The sequence below is a fragment of the Diabrotica virgifera genome, chromosome 9, assembly GCF_917563875.1.
Source record: "Diabrotica virgifera virgifera chromosome 9, PGI_DIABVI_V3a".
Taxonomy (NCBI): Eukaryota; Metazoa; Arthropoda; class Insecta; order Coleoptera; family Chrysomelidae; genus Diabrotica; species Diabrotica virgifera.
This window is the reverse complement of record NC_065451.1, coordinates 170,702,656-170,722,472: the sequence shown is the minus strand read 5'-3', so window position 1 is coordinate 170,722,472 and position 19,817 is coordinate 170,702,656. Positions and strand designations below refer to the sequence as shown.

The 19,817-nt window shown below is 33.0% G+C and overlaps 1 protein-coding gene across 1 annotated transcript in view; it reads left to right on the top strand.

The window, feature by feature from the left end:
- The window catches only part of LOC114337049 (zinc finger protein 235-like), a 37,717-nt gene extending 18,065 nt beyond the window's left edge, over positions 1-19,652 (top strand). The window contains exon 3 of the mRNA XM_050661539.1: positions 14,677-19,652. Coding sequence (XP_050517496.1) covers positions 14,677-15,806 — 1,130 coding nt within the window. The 3' untranslated portion in view covers positions 15,807-19,652. The remainder of the gene's footprint in view (positions 1-14,676) is intronic.
- The last annotated feature ends 165 nt before the right edge of the window (positions 19,653-19,817 follow it).

Genomic DNA, 19,817 nt, shown 5'->3' with positions numbered 1-19,817 from the left:
CAGTTCATTACTTGAGCGTACAACCATTGCCTGTGAAAGCCTGCTTAACCATTGAAGCGAACCAGTATATGTATACAGTTTTCGGATCGAAAACTATTATTTTTAAACTGTATTATATTAAAAGGGATTTTTGAACTCGCGAGCTAACTAGTGTGCTCCGTACTCAAGTTTAAACGGATATATTACAATTTTATGAGTGTTTTTTAAAGCTTAAGATATAGTCTTTAAAGTGCACTAAATTATTTTACTTCAAAAATGTAATAAACAACTTCTTTTTGAGAAAATTAAGAAAGGTAAAAAATGTAATACAAAATCCGAAAATTATCAGTTAAAAAAATGTTTACACAAAGTCATCAAATTTTTTTCTGTACAACTTACCTAAAATACATTTAATAACAAGCTTAAACAATATTAAACGTTCAAAAAAACTTTTTTGCGCTCTTATACAGCATGTCTGCGCAACTTGGAACCTATGGAAAACTTCTTTATTATAAATTTTACGAAAAAAAGTTATTCTTCATAAAATGCTCTGCATCGTATAGAACATAGAATCTAAAATGCATCAAATATCAAATATACCTTTGTATTTGAGAATATGAATTTCGCTCAAGGGTAAAGTACCTTAGTATTTGAAAATATCGAAAATTGTTATTAAGAAAATATCTGATGGTTGAATCTTAGGTTTTAGACCATGCAGAACTTTTTATGAAAAATAACTTTTTTCGTAAAATTAATAATAAAAAAGTTTTATATGATTCCAACCTACATGGACATATTGTATATTGACTCCCTTATAAATTATTATTTAATATTTACTATAATAAGAGACACACTTTACAAAATCCAGTCTAGTCATTAGATTTGACTGATATCTTATAAATAAATTTTCTACATTTTTCAATTTTAGTTTAACTTTTTTATCTTTGATTGGTTTTGCAATATGCAAACTTTGAATTTTAACATACGTATCTACCTGAAATTCTTTAATTTTTTCTAAGAAAATGCATGATTATATTGAAGGCTACTTCTAGAAATTGTAAAATTTGCACCAATATTAAACAATTTCGCACTACAAATTGTTTTATGACACTTTTTCACTTTTTAAAACTTTCATTTTATAAAACTTTCACTTAATAAAAAATAAAATTTTCAAATAGCAGTAAAGGTTTATCGCGATTACTTTCTATTAAATATGCCATTGCATATTAAATATGCCAAAATTGCAATTGTGACTAAAAATAAAATACCATAATTATTAACTCATTAATTATTATAGGTACCTACTGTAATCATAGAGCAGGTAGATAAATAATTCCCTTGAATGCCTTTTTGTAAAATCTACCTGAAATAATCACTTCGATTTTGGTGAGGAAAATACCTGTGGGATTATGGCATACCCTTCCAAACGCAGGTAAAAGATTATTTTGGTGAGGAAATTACACCCGCCGTAAAGAACAACCCAACTTGAAAAATCATAAACGGGTGACCTTCAAAATTTTCTAGGAAGGGAAATATCCCACTTTCGACAAGCGATGCCGTCTGAGAGACGGGGTGTTAGTACTTAAGGGTTAAGTTACAAAACCGTCTATTTTTTTGTTCCTAAAGATATCAGGGACATTTAAACAACAACATGTTCACAAAACGTAAGACTACAATACGATTCTAATGTATACTCACATTTGTACCTGGATCTCCGTACAGGGTGTCTCAAACTTAACATAAGAAAAATATTTCTTTTCTTCCACCCGGTATAAGTACATAAAATAAGTTTGAGTAAACCTTTTCACAATTGTGTAAATACTAAAGAAAAATCTAAAATAAAAAAAAATAGCGGAATTCGTCTGTTCGCGAAAAAATCAAGTATGAAAATCAGCATAATTTTCTATATCCCTAACTTTTGACGAGCAGTTTATTCAAAGATATGGTGCATCTGATAAAGGATCCCCCAAACCAACGCGCAACGCGAAACTTTCGCAACCGCAACCTACGCGGAATCGCGGCGAACCGATATTCACGGCGGATTATGAAGGTGTTCAGACCACTTTGCGCGGAATCCGCAACGGTCGCGGCAGAACAGTGTTTCTTTCATGAAACGCTGCATGCACGGTTTTTTCCGCTACCGTTGTAGTTTCGCGTGTTTTAAAATGGTTGTTACAGAAAAACTCATTGAAATTGTTAAACAATATCCTATAATATATGATTTAACGGACGAAGATTATAAAAATATAAGAAAAAAGGATAAAGTCTGGAATAGTATAGAGTTAGAATTAGGAGAAAATGATAAGTTTTCATTATATATTATAATATTATTATTAATTTGCTTGCATAGAGATTACGCCCACTTAAAAATTTGGTCATTTTTGATGTCTTGTATTTCCTAAACCTGTTGGCCGATTTAAAAATATAATTTGTTCACATTTGTATGGCGAATAGTCGCGTCGGCTTTCGCGTCAATATGGGGAACCCTTGTCCGCTACCGCTCCGCCTGCGAATGTTCCGCTACGGAAAATTCGCGTCGCAAAACTTTCGCGTCGGTTTGGGGGATCCTTGAGTCAATTTATCGAAATGAAAGTAAAAAAAGATTTACGGACTTTTTTCTTTTTGATAGTTGCGGTGGACAAAAGAAATATGGAATAGTTTTTGCTGCGTACTTCTATGTATTGAAAAAGTTTAATATTAACAATACACAAGTATTTTTTTAAACAGCATATTCACAAAACGAAGGTGATTCAATGCATGCCCTTATAGAAAAACGGAAAAACCGTTAAGTCGTATATGCTCCACACCAATGGATAACAATGATACGATATGCCAAAGCATCAGACAAGCCTAAATCCTTAGCTGAAATAAATCAGAAGCAAATTCCAAATTTGAACCTATATGAAGTAGATATTAATAGTAAAAAAGTAAAGTAATAAAGTAAAATGGGTTAAAATTAAATATTTTCAGATACGCAATAAAAATGCGAAAAATTTGAGATATTTTATACCATGTTTTTTTCATAATGAGAGAATATTATTGTTATTGTAAAATTTATAATTTCCAATTAAAATTGAGTAAACTGTGAGTTGATATTTTGTTTAACTATACCATAAAAACTAATTTTCTCCTAGCTATATTGCAAATAACTCAAAACATACAATCTTTAATATGTAGTTAAACGGGAAAAGTAATTAACACGGAGAGTGTAAAATGGTTGTTAGGCGAGTTATACACCCTTTTTCTACGAATACTCTTATTTAATCTCAAGATTGTATCTCAATCAAACTCAAGATTTTCAATAGATAATAAAATTACAAAATATACATCTCACAGTAATCCCTTATTATGTTGTAAAAATATCATACCACATTAGTGTAAAAGAGTCTAATCACTTCGCTACAAATTTATAAAAATTCATGTTTTCGTTTTTTGCCTCTCCTGTCAAATCGCTAAAAATGAGTTACAACCTTGTTCGATATAAACCGGGAGATATTAACAGAAGTTCAACCACGATTTTCTAAGTCCTGCCCTTTGCAATACTGGAAGGTTAGAGAAGGTACTTATAATTTGTGGAAAAATCCACGGGTTTCCTGTGACATTTTCCTGTGAAAATTAGATTTTCCATGAAAAAAAAAAATTGGGAGTTGCGATGAATTTTTAAGTCCTGCCATATCCATAGAATAACTATTTTATGAAGAAAATTTTTTGAGCAGGACGGTTGCAAAAGGAATAAGGGAGTATACAGATATACAAACATGTAATGAAAATAATGAAATTTTCATAATTTTCTAAGTCCTGCCAACTTAATAAATTTCATATTTATTTCAAAATGACCAAAAAAATGTTGGCATGACGTCACCTAATGTTTAACTGCACTTGTTTCTTGGAAAATTCTGTATAAAATTTTCACTATGGTTCCGTGATTTTCTAAGTCATAAAATAAATTTTGTTATAAAATAAATAATTTCAGTAGACATTATTCAAAATGGCAGGATGTTTAGTTACGCCTTTTTTACTATATATAGTTAAAAAATTTGTAAGAAAATTCGTGGAAAATTACACGATTTTCTAAGTCATGCCATTTCGCACATATCTCAAGAAGGTTAATATAAATCTATTTTCAAATAGGCGGGATGGTTGTATAGTTATTTCGTATAAAAAATTAAATTGTGTGTCCGTAAAATGATTTCAGGGTGTTATACAAACATATTCCTATCACCACAATTTTCTGAGTTACACCATGTCGAGTATGCTTAAAAAACACTAATATAAAACCGTTTACAACTTGGCAGGATAACCGCAAAGATGAATAATACAAAAAATTAGTTTATATATCATTAAAACAATCATATCCTATTAATATTATTTTCCTGAATAATGTCTCGGAATTTTTACACACTTTTCAAATCTAATAGCAAACTGTAACATCTTTATTTTAAGTGATTAGATCATATTTTTATCTAAGTAAACGCAATAAAAGTAAATAAACAATTTTTACAATTTATTGGTTATAGTAGGGAATTTACCTACCCATTATATTATACAGGGTGTCCAGAAGCTCTCATAACAAACGAAAACCGGAGATTCCCCAGATAATTTTAAGAAAATTTAACTCAATTCACATAGTTAAAAAATGCTTCCTTGGAAAGCTAGAGCTCTTTAAAGATGGCGTCTTGTAATTCGTCATCGTCATAATTCAACCCGGATCTATCCAATGCTGGATATAGGTCTCCCTCAGTCTTCTCCATGCATTTCTGTCCTGTGCTGTCTGCATCAAGTTTCTGTCGATCTGTTTGATGTCATCAGACCATCTGGTTGGCGGACGACCTCTACTTCGATATGCTTCGTCTAGAAGAAGCATATCGAAGTCTTGTAATTAGTTTCTTTAAAATAGCTGCAGAACGCTTTTATTTGGAAAAACGAAAACTGGTACACTTATTTATCTTCCAGAGGTCAATTGTCAAATGTCAATTATCAATTGTCAATTTTTAATACCGGTCATAGGGGTCCGTTTTGGGTAAGTAAACGGATATTTTATCGAATAACTTTTCTGTCCAACTTTTAAGCATTACTGACACTGTATTATTAAATTCTGGGATAGTTTTGTACTAAAAGGTACTTATGCTTTAACTCAGAAGAATACGCAGTGTTCTAGAAAAATCGATTTGAAAATTTTTTCGTTTTTTGGTTTCTTGAGTTTAAAAGAATTTAGAAAAATTCTATTTAGGAAAACGAAAACTGCTACGTTTATTTCTCTTCCAGAGATGAATCGATTTTATCAATTGTGAATTTCTAGTACTGGTCATAGACATCCGTCTTGGGTAGATCAACGGATATTTTATCTCATAACTTATTAGTCTTTAAACTTTTAGACATTTTTGAGAGTAGAGTATTAAATTATGAGGTATTCTAGTACTAAAAGTTACTCTTGCTTTAAGTCGGCAAATACACCGTTTTCTTTTTAATTATTTTTAAATTTTTTTCAAATTCAACAAACGAAAAATTTTAAAATGGATTTTTCCAGAAAACCGTGCATCCTGCTGACTTAAAGCAGGAGTAACTTTTAGTACTAGAATAGCTCACAATTTAATAATCTAGTGTCAAAAATACCTAAAAGGGAAAGACAAAAAAGATTCCTATGACCGGTACTAGAGATTCGCAATTGATGGAATCGATTTATCTCTGGAAGAAAAAAAGGCGGACCAGTTTTTGTCTTTCGAATTGGAAGCGTTCTGGAGATATAAAAAACTAATTACAACGCGCCATCTGTAAAGAGCTTTAGCTCCCTTAGGCAGGCCGCACATCAAAGAAACATGAAACGTAAATCACGTTTCATGGAAATAAAACACCGCTAAACAAATAGACGTCGGGCCATTTATGCGATTCTCCGAAAATAAAAATGTTTTATGAGCATGAATCACACTCGTTTCATTGGTAGGCGGACTTTAAGATTTGTTTAGCCGTGTTTTATTTTCATGAAACGTGTTTTACGTTTCATGTTTCGTTGGTGTGCGGCTCGCCTTAGGGAAGATATCTGTTCTAATGTGACATTCTTGTTCAGAAACCCCAAAAACCATCTAAGTAATCTGTCTGTATCAATTTACTGCCGAAATTAATATATAAATATGGTATAGAAAATGCTTAACAAATAAAAAGGTACCATAAAATATCACTTTATTATAATACTAAAATACAGGGTGTCCCATTTAAGAAAACTCAGAAAATACTCATTCCGAGTTTCAACCAACCCCGTATACTAAAATTAAACATTTTGGTATATTATTAATAACTGACAATGGTAGACTATATTAAAAATCGTTTGAACATAAATTAATAGAAGTTTGGATATCAAATCATTAACAATATGTATAGGGTGTGAATGTTCCTACAAAATTAACAAAAAAACGTAATTATATTTTAAACTACCTCGCATAATATTTCAAAACACTATATTTTATTAAAGAGAACATCGAGTAGAATCCAAAAATGTAAAAATATACAGGGTATTTCATTAAAAAAAACATAAATTTGTGTCACCCTGTGAAAACGGGTAGCCCTGTATACTAGAAAATACTGTTAAATCATAGTCCTATCTGTGGCCCATGTTTTACCTAAATAACTTTTTTCGTTTATCTTACGACAAACGAGTAATTGGACTTTGTCACACTAATGCCCCACCCTGTATACAAAATAACCATAAAACCATCCTGCCTCTTTGTAAATAGACTTATATTAAGATTCTTGAAACATGTGCAGAATGGCATGACTCAGAAAATCGTTGACTTTTTCACGAATTTTCTTACAAATCTAGGACTCCTGCCGTCTTACAAGAACCGTTTAACCTTCCTGCCGAGTACCGAAAAGGTATTGATTGTGTGTGAGTATTATAACTTTTTAAAGGCAGGACTAAGAAAATCACGGAATCAGGGTGAAAATTTTCCGCAGAATTTTCCAAGGGACAAGTATACTTAAATATTAGGAGACGTCATGCCAATATTTTTTTTGATCATTTTGAAATAAATATGTTTAGTTTATTTAGTTGGCAGGACCTAGAAAATCATGAAAATTTATTATTTTCCTTACAATTTTTTTATAAATATATACTCCGTTACCCTGTTTGCAACCTTCCTGCCCAAAAAATTTTCTTCATAAAATCGATAGTATCCTGTCTATCTACGGTTATGACAGGACTTAGAAATTCATCGCAAAACCCTATTTTTATTTTTTGGGAAAATCTAATTTTTACAGGAAAATGTTACAGGAAATTTGTGGATGTTTCCACAGATTGTAAGTACATCGTCTACCCTTCCAGTATTGCAAAAGGCAGGACTTAGAAAATCGTGGCTGAACTTCTGTATAATATCTCCCGGTCTAATAGGAGTGTCGTTGTCATTGTGGGTAAACTCTCGTATCGCTTTACGCGTATCTGAAGCCGGCTTTGCCACGGTAAGGCCGACAACGAACTCGCAACAGCGCGCTGTTCAGCGCAGCGTTTTGTTCCATTTGATTTACATTGGTCATATAACCCGGTCTATATAGACATTTGAAATAATAACAAAAATTGTCAGAGAGCCAAATTTTGGTGGAGAGCTAGGGTATACCATAACAAATAAAGTTTTAAAAGTCCCCATCGATCCCATGTGTGCAACAAAAGTTATTCGGGGTCAAAGGTCAAAATTTTGGATTTTTTTCGAAAACCGTAAGTTTTATCAAAAAAGAACCTTAAACTAAAGTTGTAGATCTTAAAATTCTCTACAAAAATAGTCCGTACTATTTTTTTCCTAAGAGTTGCCATTCCTGAGATATCGCCATTCTAAGGCAAGCCGCACATCAAACAAACATTAAACGAAAAACATGAATCATGAAACGAAAAACATGTTTCATGAAAATAAAACAGTGCTAAAGGGTCAGGCCATGGACTTCGGGGGGTACGAGGTTTGCAGCGCAGTATGTCGTGCCCCCAGTTGTACAGGCTATGGCATGCTGGACGAGCCATACAGTCTGTAGTCACTACCCCGATGTATGAGCGGGAACACAATATGCATAAATACTCATACGCTCATGAATCGCACCTGGCGAGTTATGAGGGCCTTCACATTTCACTCTTCTTCAACTGGTCTTAAGTGAAATGTTCTTTGATCTATCCTATCAGCCTCCCTTCGCTAACTCTTGTTTTCTTCCGACCCCGAATGGCTATTAGGTTTCCGAGGACAGACGGGTCACTATTTTATTCACACTATCTATTCTCTCCTCTTAAACTCGCCAACACGCATGGCAAGCGCGGCGTTTTAAATTGCCATTTTCCCTCGAAAAATGAAATGTCAGATAATAAAGGAAGATTACCCCAGGTGAGTAGGGTTCAAAACCCAGAGTCTCACACTGATCTATCAGTCTGTCCCACGGATTCTGGGGGGGACAAAGTTCTGACACAACCTGAGAAAAACACAAAGCGATTTACGATGAAAGTTGCAACGCTTAACGTTAGATCCCTGATGTCGGTAGACAGATTACTGGAATTAGAAAACGAACTACAGAACATTAAATGAGACGTAGTCGGACTCAGTGAGGTAAGAAGACGAGGAGAGTCTCTCGAAACACTAAACTCTGGTCACCTACTTTACTATATGGGAAGTGAACACATCTCTGTAGGAGGAGTAGGCATCATAATACACAAGAAACTCTCCAAAAATGTGGTGTTAGTAAATTAGTCCTGTCGCCAAGGGGGGTACAACGGCCTCCTGTATTCAGATGGACTTACCCAAGTTTTTTTTATGTATTTTGACCCGTAGAACATGAATTTTTTGGGTAACAGTTGATCCGGATGTCGATAAGATTGTTATAAACAAAGAAGTTGAGGAATTACATAACACCGATTTCTCGCAAAACAAAACATTTTTTTGTATTTTTTGGGCCATTCTAACCAAAAAATGTTCCTATAATTTTTTTCGTAGGATGCATAAAAAAGAAAATAGCAATTCTGTTTACCGCATTTGAAAGTTTAAGTCAAATTATATCGGTTTTGAATATTTGCATTGCTAAAAATTTATTTTTTATTGTTAAAAAAAGCTATAAACACATAGTGTTTCCCGTACCTATTACATGCGTTTTAATGCATGCTACGTAGAAATAGCCTAGCTTGCACTTGTACCTATACTACCTACTCGTTCGATTTTAAATGAGAAATCATTGAAAACATCACTCAAGCACTAGGTGTTTATTAGCTTTTTTTAGCAATAAAATAATAAATTTTAAGCAATGCAAATAATTAAAACCGATATAATTTGACTTGAACTTTCAAATGCGGTAAGCAGAATTGCTATTTTCTTTTTTAATCAAAAGTTATTCGGGTTCAAAAATTGCAATTTTTCGATTTTTTAAAAGTTCAACCGCATTTATCTCGAAAATTATGCATCCTACGAAAAAAATTGTAGGAACATTTTTTGGTTAGAATGGCCCAAAAAATACAAAAAAATGTTTTGTTTTGCGAGAAATCGCTGTTATGTAATTCCTCAACTTCTTTGTTTATAACAAACTTATCGACATTCGGATCAACTGTTACCCAAAAAATTCGTGTTCTACGGGTCAAAATACATAAAAAAACTTGGGTACGTCCATCTGAATACAGGAGGCCGTTGTACCCCCTTGGCGACAGGACTAAAAGCAATATCTGAGAGAGTAATTTATATAAAAATACAGTTAAATAAAAAATGTACGGTTAAGTTCATACAAGTCTATGCACCAACATCAACCCATCGTGACGAAGAGGTAGAACAACTTTACGAAGATATATTAGAAGCCATAAGAGAGAATAATGCCACTACACTGTCATGGGTGGTGATTTCAACGCAAAAATGGGAACACAGTTAGATGCATCGGAAATATCTCTGGGAAATTTCGGAAGTCCGGGTAGAAATGGGAGAGGTGAAATGCTTTTGTCATTTCTACTAGAGAATAATCTTTATCAAATGAATAGCTTTTTCTACAAAAAGCTACACAGACGCTGGACATGGAGGAGCCCAGACGGCAATACCCGCAACGAAATAGATTACTTTATTACAGATAAAAAATATATATTTAAAGATGTGACCGTTCTTAATAGATTCTCGACAAACACTGACCATAGGATGGTTAGAGCTACCATTGAGATACCAACTCATTTAGATAGAAGCCATATATTAAAAAAGAAATACTTTCACTGCACACGCCCACAAGACGAAACAGCATTTGGAGACTACATTAATAACACTCTTGATCACACCATAATATCAAACGATGTCGATGAGTTGAACAAACAAATAGTTGATACACTTAAACTGGCACAAGCACGTTTTTGCCCAAAGATCAAACGAGATGAAAAGATCACTTTAGAAACACAACACAAAATAACAGAAAGAAGACAGTTAAAAAGTGAAAGGGACATTGATCCACAAACCATTAGGGCACTCAATAAAGACATATCGAAAGCTGTGAGAAGAGATATTAGGAAATTTAAACATGAAAAAATAGTACAGACTATAGAGCAAAACCGGAGCATGAAGGTAATGAGACGAAAAATGACGACAAGTAGAAAAGAAATTTTCCAGCTTAGGGATAAAAATGGTGAGATAACAACAGACAGACAGAAAATACTAGGAATAGTCGAAGAGTTCTACACTATATTATACACAAACCAAGTTAACAATGTCATAAATCCAGAAAATAGACACACGGTACAAAACCAGAGATCTGAGGATATTCCAGAAATTACTCAAGATGAGATACAATATGCACTCCAAAAAATGAAAAACAACAAGGCTCCGGGAGATGATGGAATAGTTACAGAAGCTACAAAAATTGGCGGAACTTCTCTTCTGAAAAAAATACAAGACCTCTTCAATCTCTGCTTGTATAGTCAAAAAATTCCTATAGTTTGGAATAACTCAATTACAATTCTTATGCATAAGAAGGGTGACAACATGAACCTAGAGAATTACAGGCCAATTTCTCTACTCAACCATTTATACAAACTGTACACCAGAATAATAACCAATCGATTGGAAGCAAAATTTGAGCTGTACCAACCAAAAGAACAGGCTGGTTTTCGCCCCAACTACGGTACAAATGACCACCTACAGTGTCTCAAAGTCTTGATTGAAAAATCAATTGAATATAACAGACCTCTAGTTCTAACGTTTATAGACTTCCATAAAGCGTTTGATACTATCGAACTAATCGCACTACTTAAGGCCTTGGAAGAGTGTCGAATTGATCATAGGTACACCAATATTATAGAAAATATATACAGAAATGCTACAACAACTATAAATCTGTACGGTCCTACCAATAAGATATATATATCAGGAGAGGTATTCGACAGGGAGATACTATGTCGCCTAAGTTGTTCATTACTTTACTTGAACATGCTTTGAAATCACTGGAATGGGAAAATAAAGGAATAAATATCGATGGTGAGATGCTCAGTCATCTACGATTCGCAGATGATATAGTTCTGATTTCAGATGACCTAAAAACTGCCAATGATATGTTGAATGAACTCCGCTATGCAGCACGTAAAGTAGGTCTAAATATTAATTACCAAAAGACCAAAATGATGACGAATTTAGTTCCGAGCCATCCTTTAAAGGTAGAAGACGTCGAAATTGAAGTTGTTGACAGCTACATATACCTTGGACATACGGTAAAAATAAGCAGAGACAATCAAACTGCTGAGCTGCTAAGAAGAATAACTCTGGGATTGGCAGCATATGGAAGACTACGTGATATTTTTAAAGGTGATATACCCATCAGCTTAAAAAGAAGAGCCTTTAATCAATGTGTCCTGCCTGTTCTTACATATGGCGCAGAGACACTTACCCTAACAAGGACATCTGCACGAAAACTACAAGTGACGCAACGTAGAATGGAAAGATCATTGTTGGGCATAACGTTAAGAGATAGGGTAAGAAACGAAGAAATTTGTAGAAGAAGTGGTGTAGAAGACATAATAAAACACATAGCCAAAATTAAATGGAAGTGGACAGGACACGTCGCTAGAATGAGAGATGATACCCACCCACAAGATGGACTGACGACATAAAGAGGATTTGTACCAACTGGATTGCAGCAGCGCAGGATAGATCTGAATGGAAGTTTTTCGAGGAGGCCTATGTTCAGCAGTGGACGACTATGGGCTGATGATGAAACAAATCTCAAAGTCCCCCTACCAATGAAACGAGTGTGATTCATGCTCATGACATATTTTTATTTTCGGAGAGTTTCATAAATGGCCGCACGTATATTTGTTTAGCAGTGTTTTATTTCCATGAAACGTAATTTACGTTTCATGTTTCTTTGATGTGCGGCCTGCCTAAGAGTCACATTATACATGATATGCACATGCACACGTTTCCACACCACCTGTGAAGTAGTGTACTCGGCGCGTGGTTTCCCCTGTAGGCTTACTCCACTAACTGTTTTGACAATTTTAGGATAATTTAAGGAAACAATACCGGTCAAGTTGTAGATATTACTTTATTATTGATATTGAATATTGATTATTGATATTGCTATTGATTATTAGGTTAACTATTGTTTTGATTTCTTTAGATATTTTAGAAGTCTACTTCAACAGTCAAGTCTTCTTCGATTTCATCTTCTTCCTCTTCCTCTTTCTGGATGTTCAAAAATTGTTCAAATGTGACTGAGTCGTTGGTCTCTTCATTAAAATCACAGGAGTCTTCCTCTGTTGTACTAAACTGGACATTTGAGCAGGACTGACCTTGGCAGTTGGTACACGCTAGAGAACACAGCAACCCGACTTTTTTACATCCACATTTGGCACTACAACCTTTTTTGCAATTGCAAAAAAACAGTGTTAAGGAGTTTTTCTGGAGCAGGTGGGAGTAAGGTTTTAATCGGTTCCAGAGTATTATCTATTAATTTCCAACCCCAGTCTTCTGGATTCAGTTCATTGCCTAGCCATGTTTGTTGATAATATACTCGATACAAATGTTCAAAAGCAGGTGCTGATGTTGGAGGAAGACATGATAGTTGTACTTGTTTCTTGTTTTGCGTATTTTTTACAAAAGTTAAGTATCGGCATTTATCAAGACAACTAATTTCTTTTTGGAGCTCCATAAACCGCAAGAAGAAAGCGAATTCCTTCCGTAATTATTGTTTGCGCTGTGGAATCAAGTTCTGTAAAAACTTTACAGCAGTCAGTCAAATCTTTTTTATTTTCGAATAATTTAAGTACTGACGTTTTGCCTCTTCTGTACATTGCTGACGTAGTGTCGCAGCCGGGTATCGCATGTAAAAATAAAATGTACTTTTGGCATTTGGGATAAGCCGATAAACTTTTCGAAGACTATATCGCTGTTCGCTGTTGAGCCGTTCCAGGTTTCAGAAATTAAATAACTTTATCTACTGGAGTCCTTGCAGTAAGCAGTACTAACAGATCAACATCTTCACCAACTACAATATTGTTGTGTTTGTTGCCATAAATTTTTCAATTGCTGTCTCAATTATAAGGTCATCTGCGTCATTTTTAGCCTGTTTCACTTCAATATTCGCAGCTGTTAATTTGTCAGTTAACATGGAAATGAAACGAGATTTATTGATAATGTTAGCCAAAAATTGTTGTTGATTCGCTGGAACTGTTATATTTTCATCAAAGAAATCTCGGAACCCAATGATGTTTTTGCAGTTCGACGACGTTGTTCTGCAGCTTTAATATTCTTTGTCGAGTCATTGTAGCCGTCAAATACCACTGTCACTGTAAACCAGTAATATCTGCTAAATGGTAGACGCTTTTAATAAGTACTTATATTCACTTGAACTGAACCTTTAGCACTAAAAGAAACAGATAATATGAACAAGACAAGACCTACCGACAATGCTGTAGCAATTGTTTACAATAGACAATATTATGTTATTTTTTAAACAGTGGTATAGCCAAATGTTTTTCAAGGCCACATGGATAGAGGAAATTCAGTTTGGGACTGATTATGTTTTGAAGAAATATTTTAGAACAGTATAATATATTATTGTATAAAAGAGACACAAATAGGCATTCATTCATGTGGCACTTGTCTTAAGTGCCACATTATGATGAAAGAATACCCATGAACGATCACATTAATCACTTATTTTGTATTTGCTACCTTTTTCTATAACAAACGTTTGTTATTTATAGAAAAAGACAGCAAATACAAAATAAGTGAATGATGTGATCGTTCATGGGGATTCTTTCATTTTTCCGACTGTATATACGTGGTTTATGTGCATGTAATGTATAAAGTAACTTTTAAAATCGCGATATCTCAGGAATGGTAACTCTTGGGAAAAAAATTGTAAGGACTACTTTTGTAGAGAATGTTAAGATCTACAACTCTGGTTTGATGTTTGTTTTTTTGATAAAACTTACTGTTTTCGAGAAAAATCCAAAAAATCTCAAATTTTGACCTTTGACCCCGAATAACTTTTGTTGCACACATGGGATCGATGGGGACTTTTAACACTTTATTTGTTATGGTAAGCTCTAGCTCTCCTCCAAAATTTGGCTCTCCGTCAATTTTTGTTATTTGCCAACTATTTTGATGTCTAATTTGACCGGATTAATAAAAGCCAACGCTGAAATCTATGAGTGAACCCGAGTATAGATTAAATTTCCCTTTCAGTAAAAAACAAATTTTTATAATTTCGTTTATATTCTAGGTGCTCCACAGGATACTACAATGGAAGGTACGAAACCATTCGATGCTACCAAAGTACAATTGGAAACTTCTACTAATGAAAGTTCATATCAATGTGAAATTTGTAGTAAGCAGTTTAGTACAAAACTTAATTTTAATACCCATATGGAAATTCACACTGGTGAAACACCATATAAATGTGAAATTTGTAGTAAAGAGTTCACTCAACTAGGTAGTTTAAAGCTTCATATGAGTATTCACACTGATGAAAGATTTTATAGATGTGAAATTTGTAGTAAGCAGTTTACTACACTAAGTACTTTAAAGATTCATACGAGAATTCACACTAATGAAAAACCTTATCAATGTGAGATGTGCTTTAAAAAGTTTTCTCAAAAAAGTAATTTAAGTAAACATAAGGTAGTTCACACTGGTGAAAAACCTTATAAATGTAAAATATGCTTTAAAAAGTTTTCCCTAAAAAGTATTTTAAATAAACATAAGGTAGTTCACACTGGTGAAAAACCTTACAAATGTGAAATTTGTAGTAAGAAATTTGCTTTAAAAGATAATTTAAATATTCATAAAAGAATTCACACTGGTGAAAGACCTTATAAATGTGAAATCTGTAGCAAGCAGTTTACTACAAAGAGTAATTTGAAATCTCATAAAATAATTCACACTGAAAAAAAACCTCATAAATGTGAAACATGCTTTAAAAAGTTTTCCCAAGAATGTGTTTTAAATAAACATAAGGTAGTTCACACTGGTAAAAAACCTTATAAATGTGACATTTGTAGTAAGAAATTTGCTAAAAGAGATAATTTAAATATTCATAAAAGAATTCATACTAGTGAAAAACCTTATACATGTGGAATTTGTAGTAAACCGTTTAATCAAAAAAGTAGTTTAAATACTCATATGACAATTCACACTGGTGAAAGACCTTATAAATGTGAAATTTGTAATAAGCAGTTTCCTAAACTAAGTCATCAAAAGATTCATATGAGATCTCACACTGGTGAGAGACCTTATAAATGTGAAGTTTGTAGTAAGCAGTTTACTATAAAAAGTAATTTAAATACTCATAAAATAATTCACGCAAATGAAAAACCATACAAATGTGAAATATGCTTTAAAAGGTTTTCTTAAAAAGCTGGTTTAAGTAGACATAATAAGGTAGTTCACACTGGTAAAAAATCTTATAAATGTGAAATTTGTAGTAAGCAATTTACTCTACTATGTAATGTAAAGCGTCATATGAAAACTCACACGGGTGAAAGACTTTTGTAGTATGCACTTTACTATAAAAAGTAATTTAAATACTCATAAACTAGTTCACACCAATGAAAAACCTTATCTGTGTAAAATTTGTAGTAAGTAATATAGTCAGTTAAGTGGTTTGAATTATCATATGAAACTTCACACTGAGCAGATGCCTTATGAATATAAGGTAGTTCATACTGGTGAAAAACTCTGTAAATTTGAAATTTGTAGTAAGCAATTTACTCAACCAAGTAGTGTAAAGCTTCATATGAAAATTCACACGGGTGAAAGATCTTATAAATGTGAAATTTGTAGTAAGCAGTTTACTAGAAATAGTAATTTGAAAACTCATAAAATAATTCACACTGATGAAAAACGTTATAAATGTGAAATTTGTAATAAACAGTTTACTCAACTAACTTCTCTAAAAATTCATATGGTAATTCACACTGATGAAACACCTCATGAATGTGAACTTTGTAGTAAGCAGTTTACTAAACTAAGGGCTTTAAAGATTCATTCGTATGAGAATTCACACTGATTAAACACCTTATATATGTGAAATTTGCAGTAAACAGTTTACTAAACTAAGTAATCTAAAGGAGCATTTGAGAATTCACACTGCTGAAAACCCTAAAATGTGAAATTTGTAGTAAGCAATTTAATTACCAAATTAGTTTAGATTATGATATAAAAGTTCACACTGGTCAAAAACCTTATAAACGTTGAATTTGTAGTAAGCGGTTTACTCGACACAGCAGTTCAGCTAGCTTCATATGACAATTCACACTGGTGAAAGACCTTATAAATGTGAAATTTGTAGAAAGCAGTTTACGCAACTAAGTAATTTAAAGCTTCATCTGAGAATGCACACTTATAGAAGACTTCATAAATGTGATATTTGTAATAAGCAGTTTACTGAACTAAGTACATTAAAAATTCATACGAGAATTGACATTAATGAAAAACCTTATGTGTGATATGCTTTAAAAGTTTTCTCAAAAAGGTGGTCTAATTAAACATAAGGTAATTCACACCAAGGTGTAGTCGCAAATTAAGCAGTACCGGAACGCTAAGACTTTGTGATATTGCTTGTAAATGCAGTGGTAAATTTTATGGTTCACAATGGTGAGAAACCTTATAAATGTGAAATTTGTAGTAAGCGGTTTACTCAACAAAGTAGTTTAAAGCTTTACATGACAATTCACACTGGTGAAAGCATTGGTGGTGATTGATTTTTACAATAGGGGGGGGGCTATACCTATAAAATATCTAGACAAATTTGCACTAGCAAAAAAAAATGCGCCAAAAATTAAATTAAAGCCCCTTTTATTTTTTCCAATTTTTTCCAATTTCATAATATATCATTTTAAAAAGTTGGTCTAATTTTAAAAGTGTTTTAAAAGTATAAATGTTTGTGTCGTTTATTTGTTAACAACTCCATCTTTGTAAATAAATATGCATGTAATTTTATTTTTATTTTGCTCACACCTTTGTTTTAATAAAATTTTAGTGCATAATTGAAGAAGCGAGCATCGAATTGGCGAAATATTAAGTAACAAAAAAAAACACAATTGTTTTAATTCCTGACTGAGAGAAAGAAGCTGATATATAAAAGAGACATAAATATAAATACAGTGTGTCTCACTTAAAATGTACACACTATATATCAGCTATCAAAATAAAGACAGATTTAAAGTTTTGCTCAGTCATACAGGTTGAAGGTTCATATTCTTTAAGATACTCAACTAAAATTTAAATTTTAAAAGCAGCCTACTGCGAATCCACAAACACGGTAAATTTCAGATAATTTGCTTCGCATTAGAGATATCCGAAAAAGTTATTTGAACAAGTTGTTCCAAATATTATTCTAACTCCACACACCAAATTTCATGACAAAATTTGCACTTTTAGATTTCATATTATTTGTAGTCAGGACCCTAAAATTGGTTATCCCGAGATGCATATAACGGAGGCTAGCGGCCGGTCTGCCTCCCTTGTCAGCCACTAGCCTCCGTTACATGTATCTCGGGATAACTAATTTTAGGGTCCTGTCATAGCGTGGCATTTACACTTTGTCTAATAGTAAGAGTGCTTGTTGTTTTTCGCGATTGAAAATAAACAAAACAGTGTAGTGTGTGTAAAAAATATGGCAGAGTAAGCCTTCCTTGGCTCCTCTGACCAACCGCCACTGTGTGAAAGACCTCATAAATGTGAAATCTTTACTAAGTCGTTCACTCTGATGTCATTTAAATGCGCATAAAAGAAATCACACTAGTAAAAAACCTTATAAATGTAAAATTTGTAGTCAGCAGTTTACTCAATAAAAGTAGTTTAAAATTCATATGAGAAATCACACTGGTGAAGACGTTACGAATGGGAAATTTGTAGTAAGCGGTTTACTATAAAAAGTAATTTGAATACTCATAAACTAGTTAACACTAGTGAAAAATCTTATCTGTGTGAAATTTGTAGTAAGCAGTTTAGTCAATTAAGCGGTTTAAATTTTATCATATAAAACTTCACATTGATCAAATCCTTATAACATAAGGTAGTTCACACTGGTGAAAAAATCTTATAAATGTGAAATTTGTAATAACCAGTTTATTCAACTAAGTTCTCTAAAGATTCATATGATAATTCACACTGATGAAACACCTTACAAATGTGAAATTTGCAGCATGCAGTTTACTAAACTAATTGCTTTAAAGATTCGTATCAGAATTCACACTCGTGAAACATCTAAAATGTGAATTTTGTATCAAGCAATTTAGCTATCTATGTACAGTGCCGGATTTAGGGTACTTGCGGCCCTAGGCCAAATTACCCCGAGCGGCCCCCGATAACTTCACGATTATGTAATTAATGCATAACGCACATAATATTAATACATAACGTTTATTTTAATTTTACTTTTTAAAATTGATACAACATTGGTACTACAAAAAGTATATTGGTAAATCACATTGAACATTTTGACAGGCAACATTTTGCGCCTCTGCCCTTAATTGTTAAAATTAAATAGCATTTGTTTTATCCGGGGGAAAAGTAGATACAGGTGACAGCAAAAGACTAAAAAAGCCGAGTTGAAAAGACTTTATAAGTAAAAGAACAAGCTAAATAATATGAACTGTATAACAGTAAAAGGCTACGGTACTGAAAAATAAAAATATTAAGAATACCACAAATAAACTTTTAGATCGTTAAATTGTCACATTATTCTCTTATACTGAAAAACGTCAATGTCATGTTCTTAATTTGGATAAAGTTGGATTAGTGATCAACATTGACACTCGCTCCACTCCATACTCATAATAAATCTCATATCTAAACTCTAAACACTCATTTTTCTAGCTTTTTTTGCTGCAAAATCTTTAATCCAATCGTTAGGGGATGGGTACGTAGTTTCGGCACTAATGCTATTTAAATGGGATTCATTTTTTCAAATCTTGAGAAAACTAATAAGTTTTTGAAAAATTTAAACGCAGAATGAAGGATTACGTTCTTACCGAGGGCCGAAAGTCTTTGAAAACTTTTGTAATGTTTATTTTAATAAACTACAGAGGTGAAAAACTAAGAGAAAATGTAGTGTAATTTTTAATTTCAAATATCTCGTTCAATGAAATAGGTCTGGATCCCGCGTATGAAAAAAAAGTTGATTAATAGCAAGCTAAAAATTTGTTAATAGCTTAAGGGTGTCTAGTAGGATAAACTATGATATATGGGAACACTGGAACAGGGGCAGTTTTAATTGTGGAACAGGTTAAAAATTTGGAACGGTCAGACCACGAAAACGGCACATTTATTTTGTCCGACAGAACAGACTTAAACTCTCCGAACAGAGATTAAACTCTCATGCAAAAATCAGACTGCTATTTATCACCTGTCATAATTCCT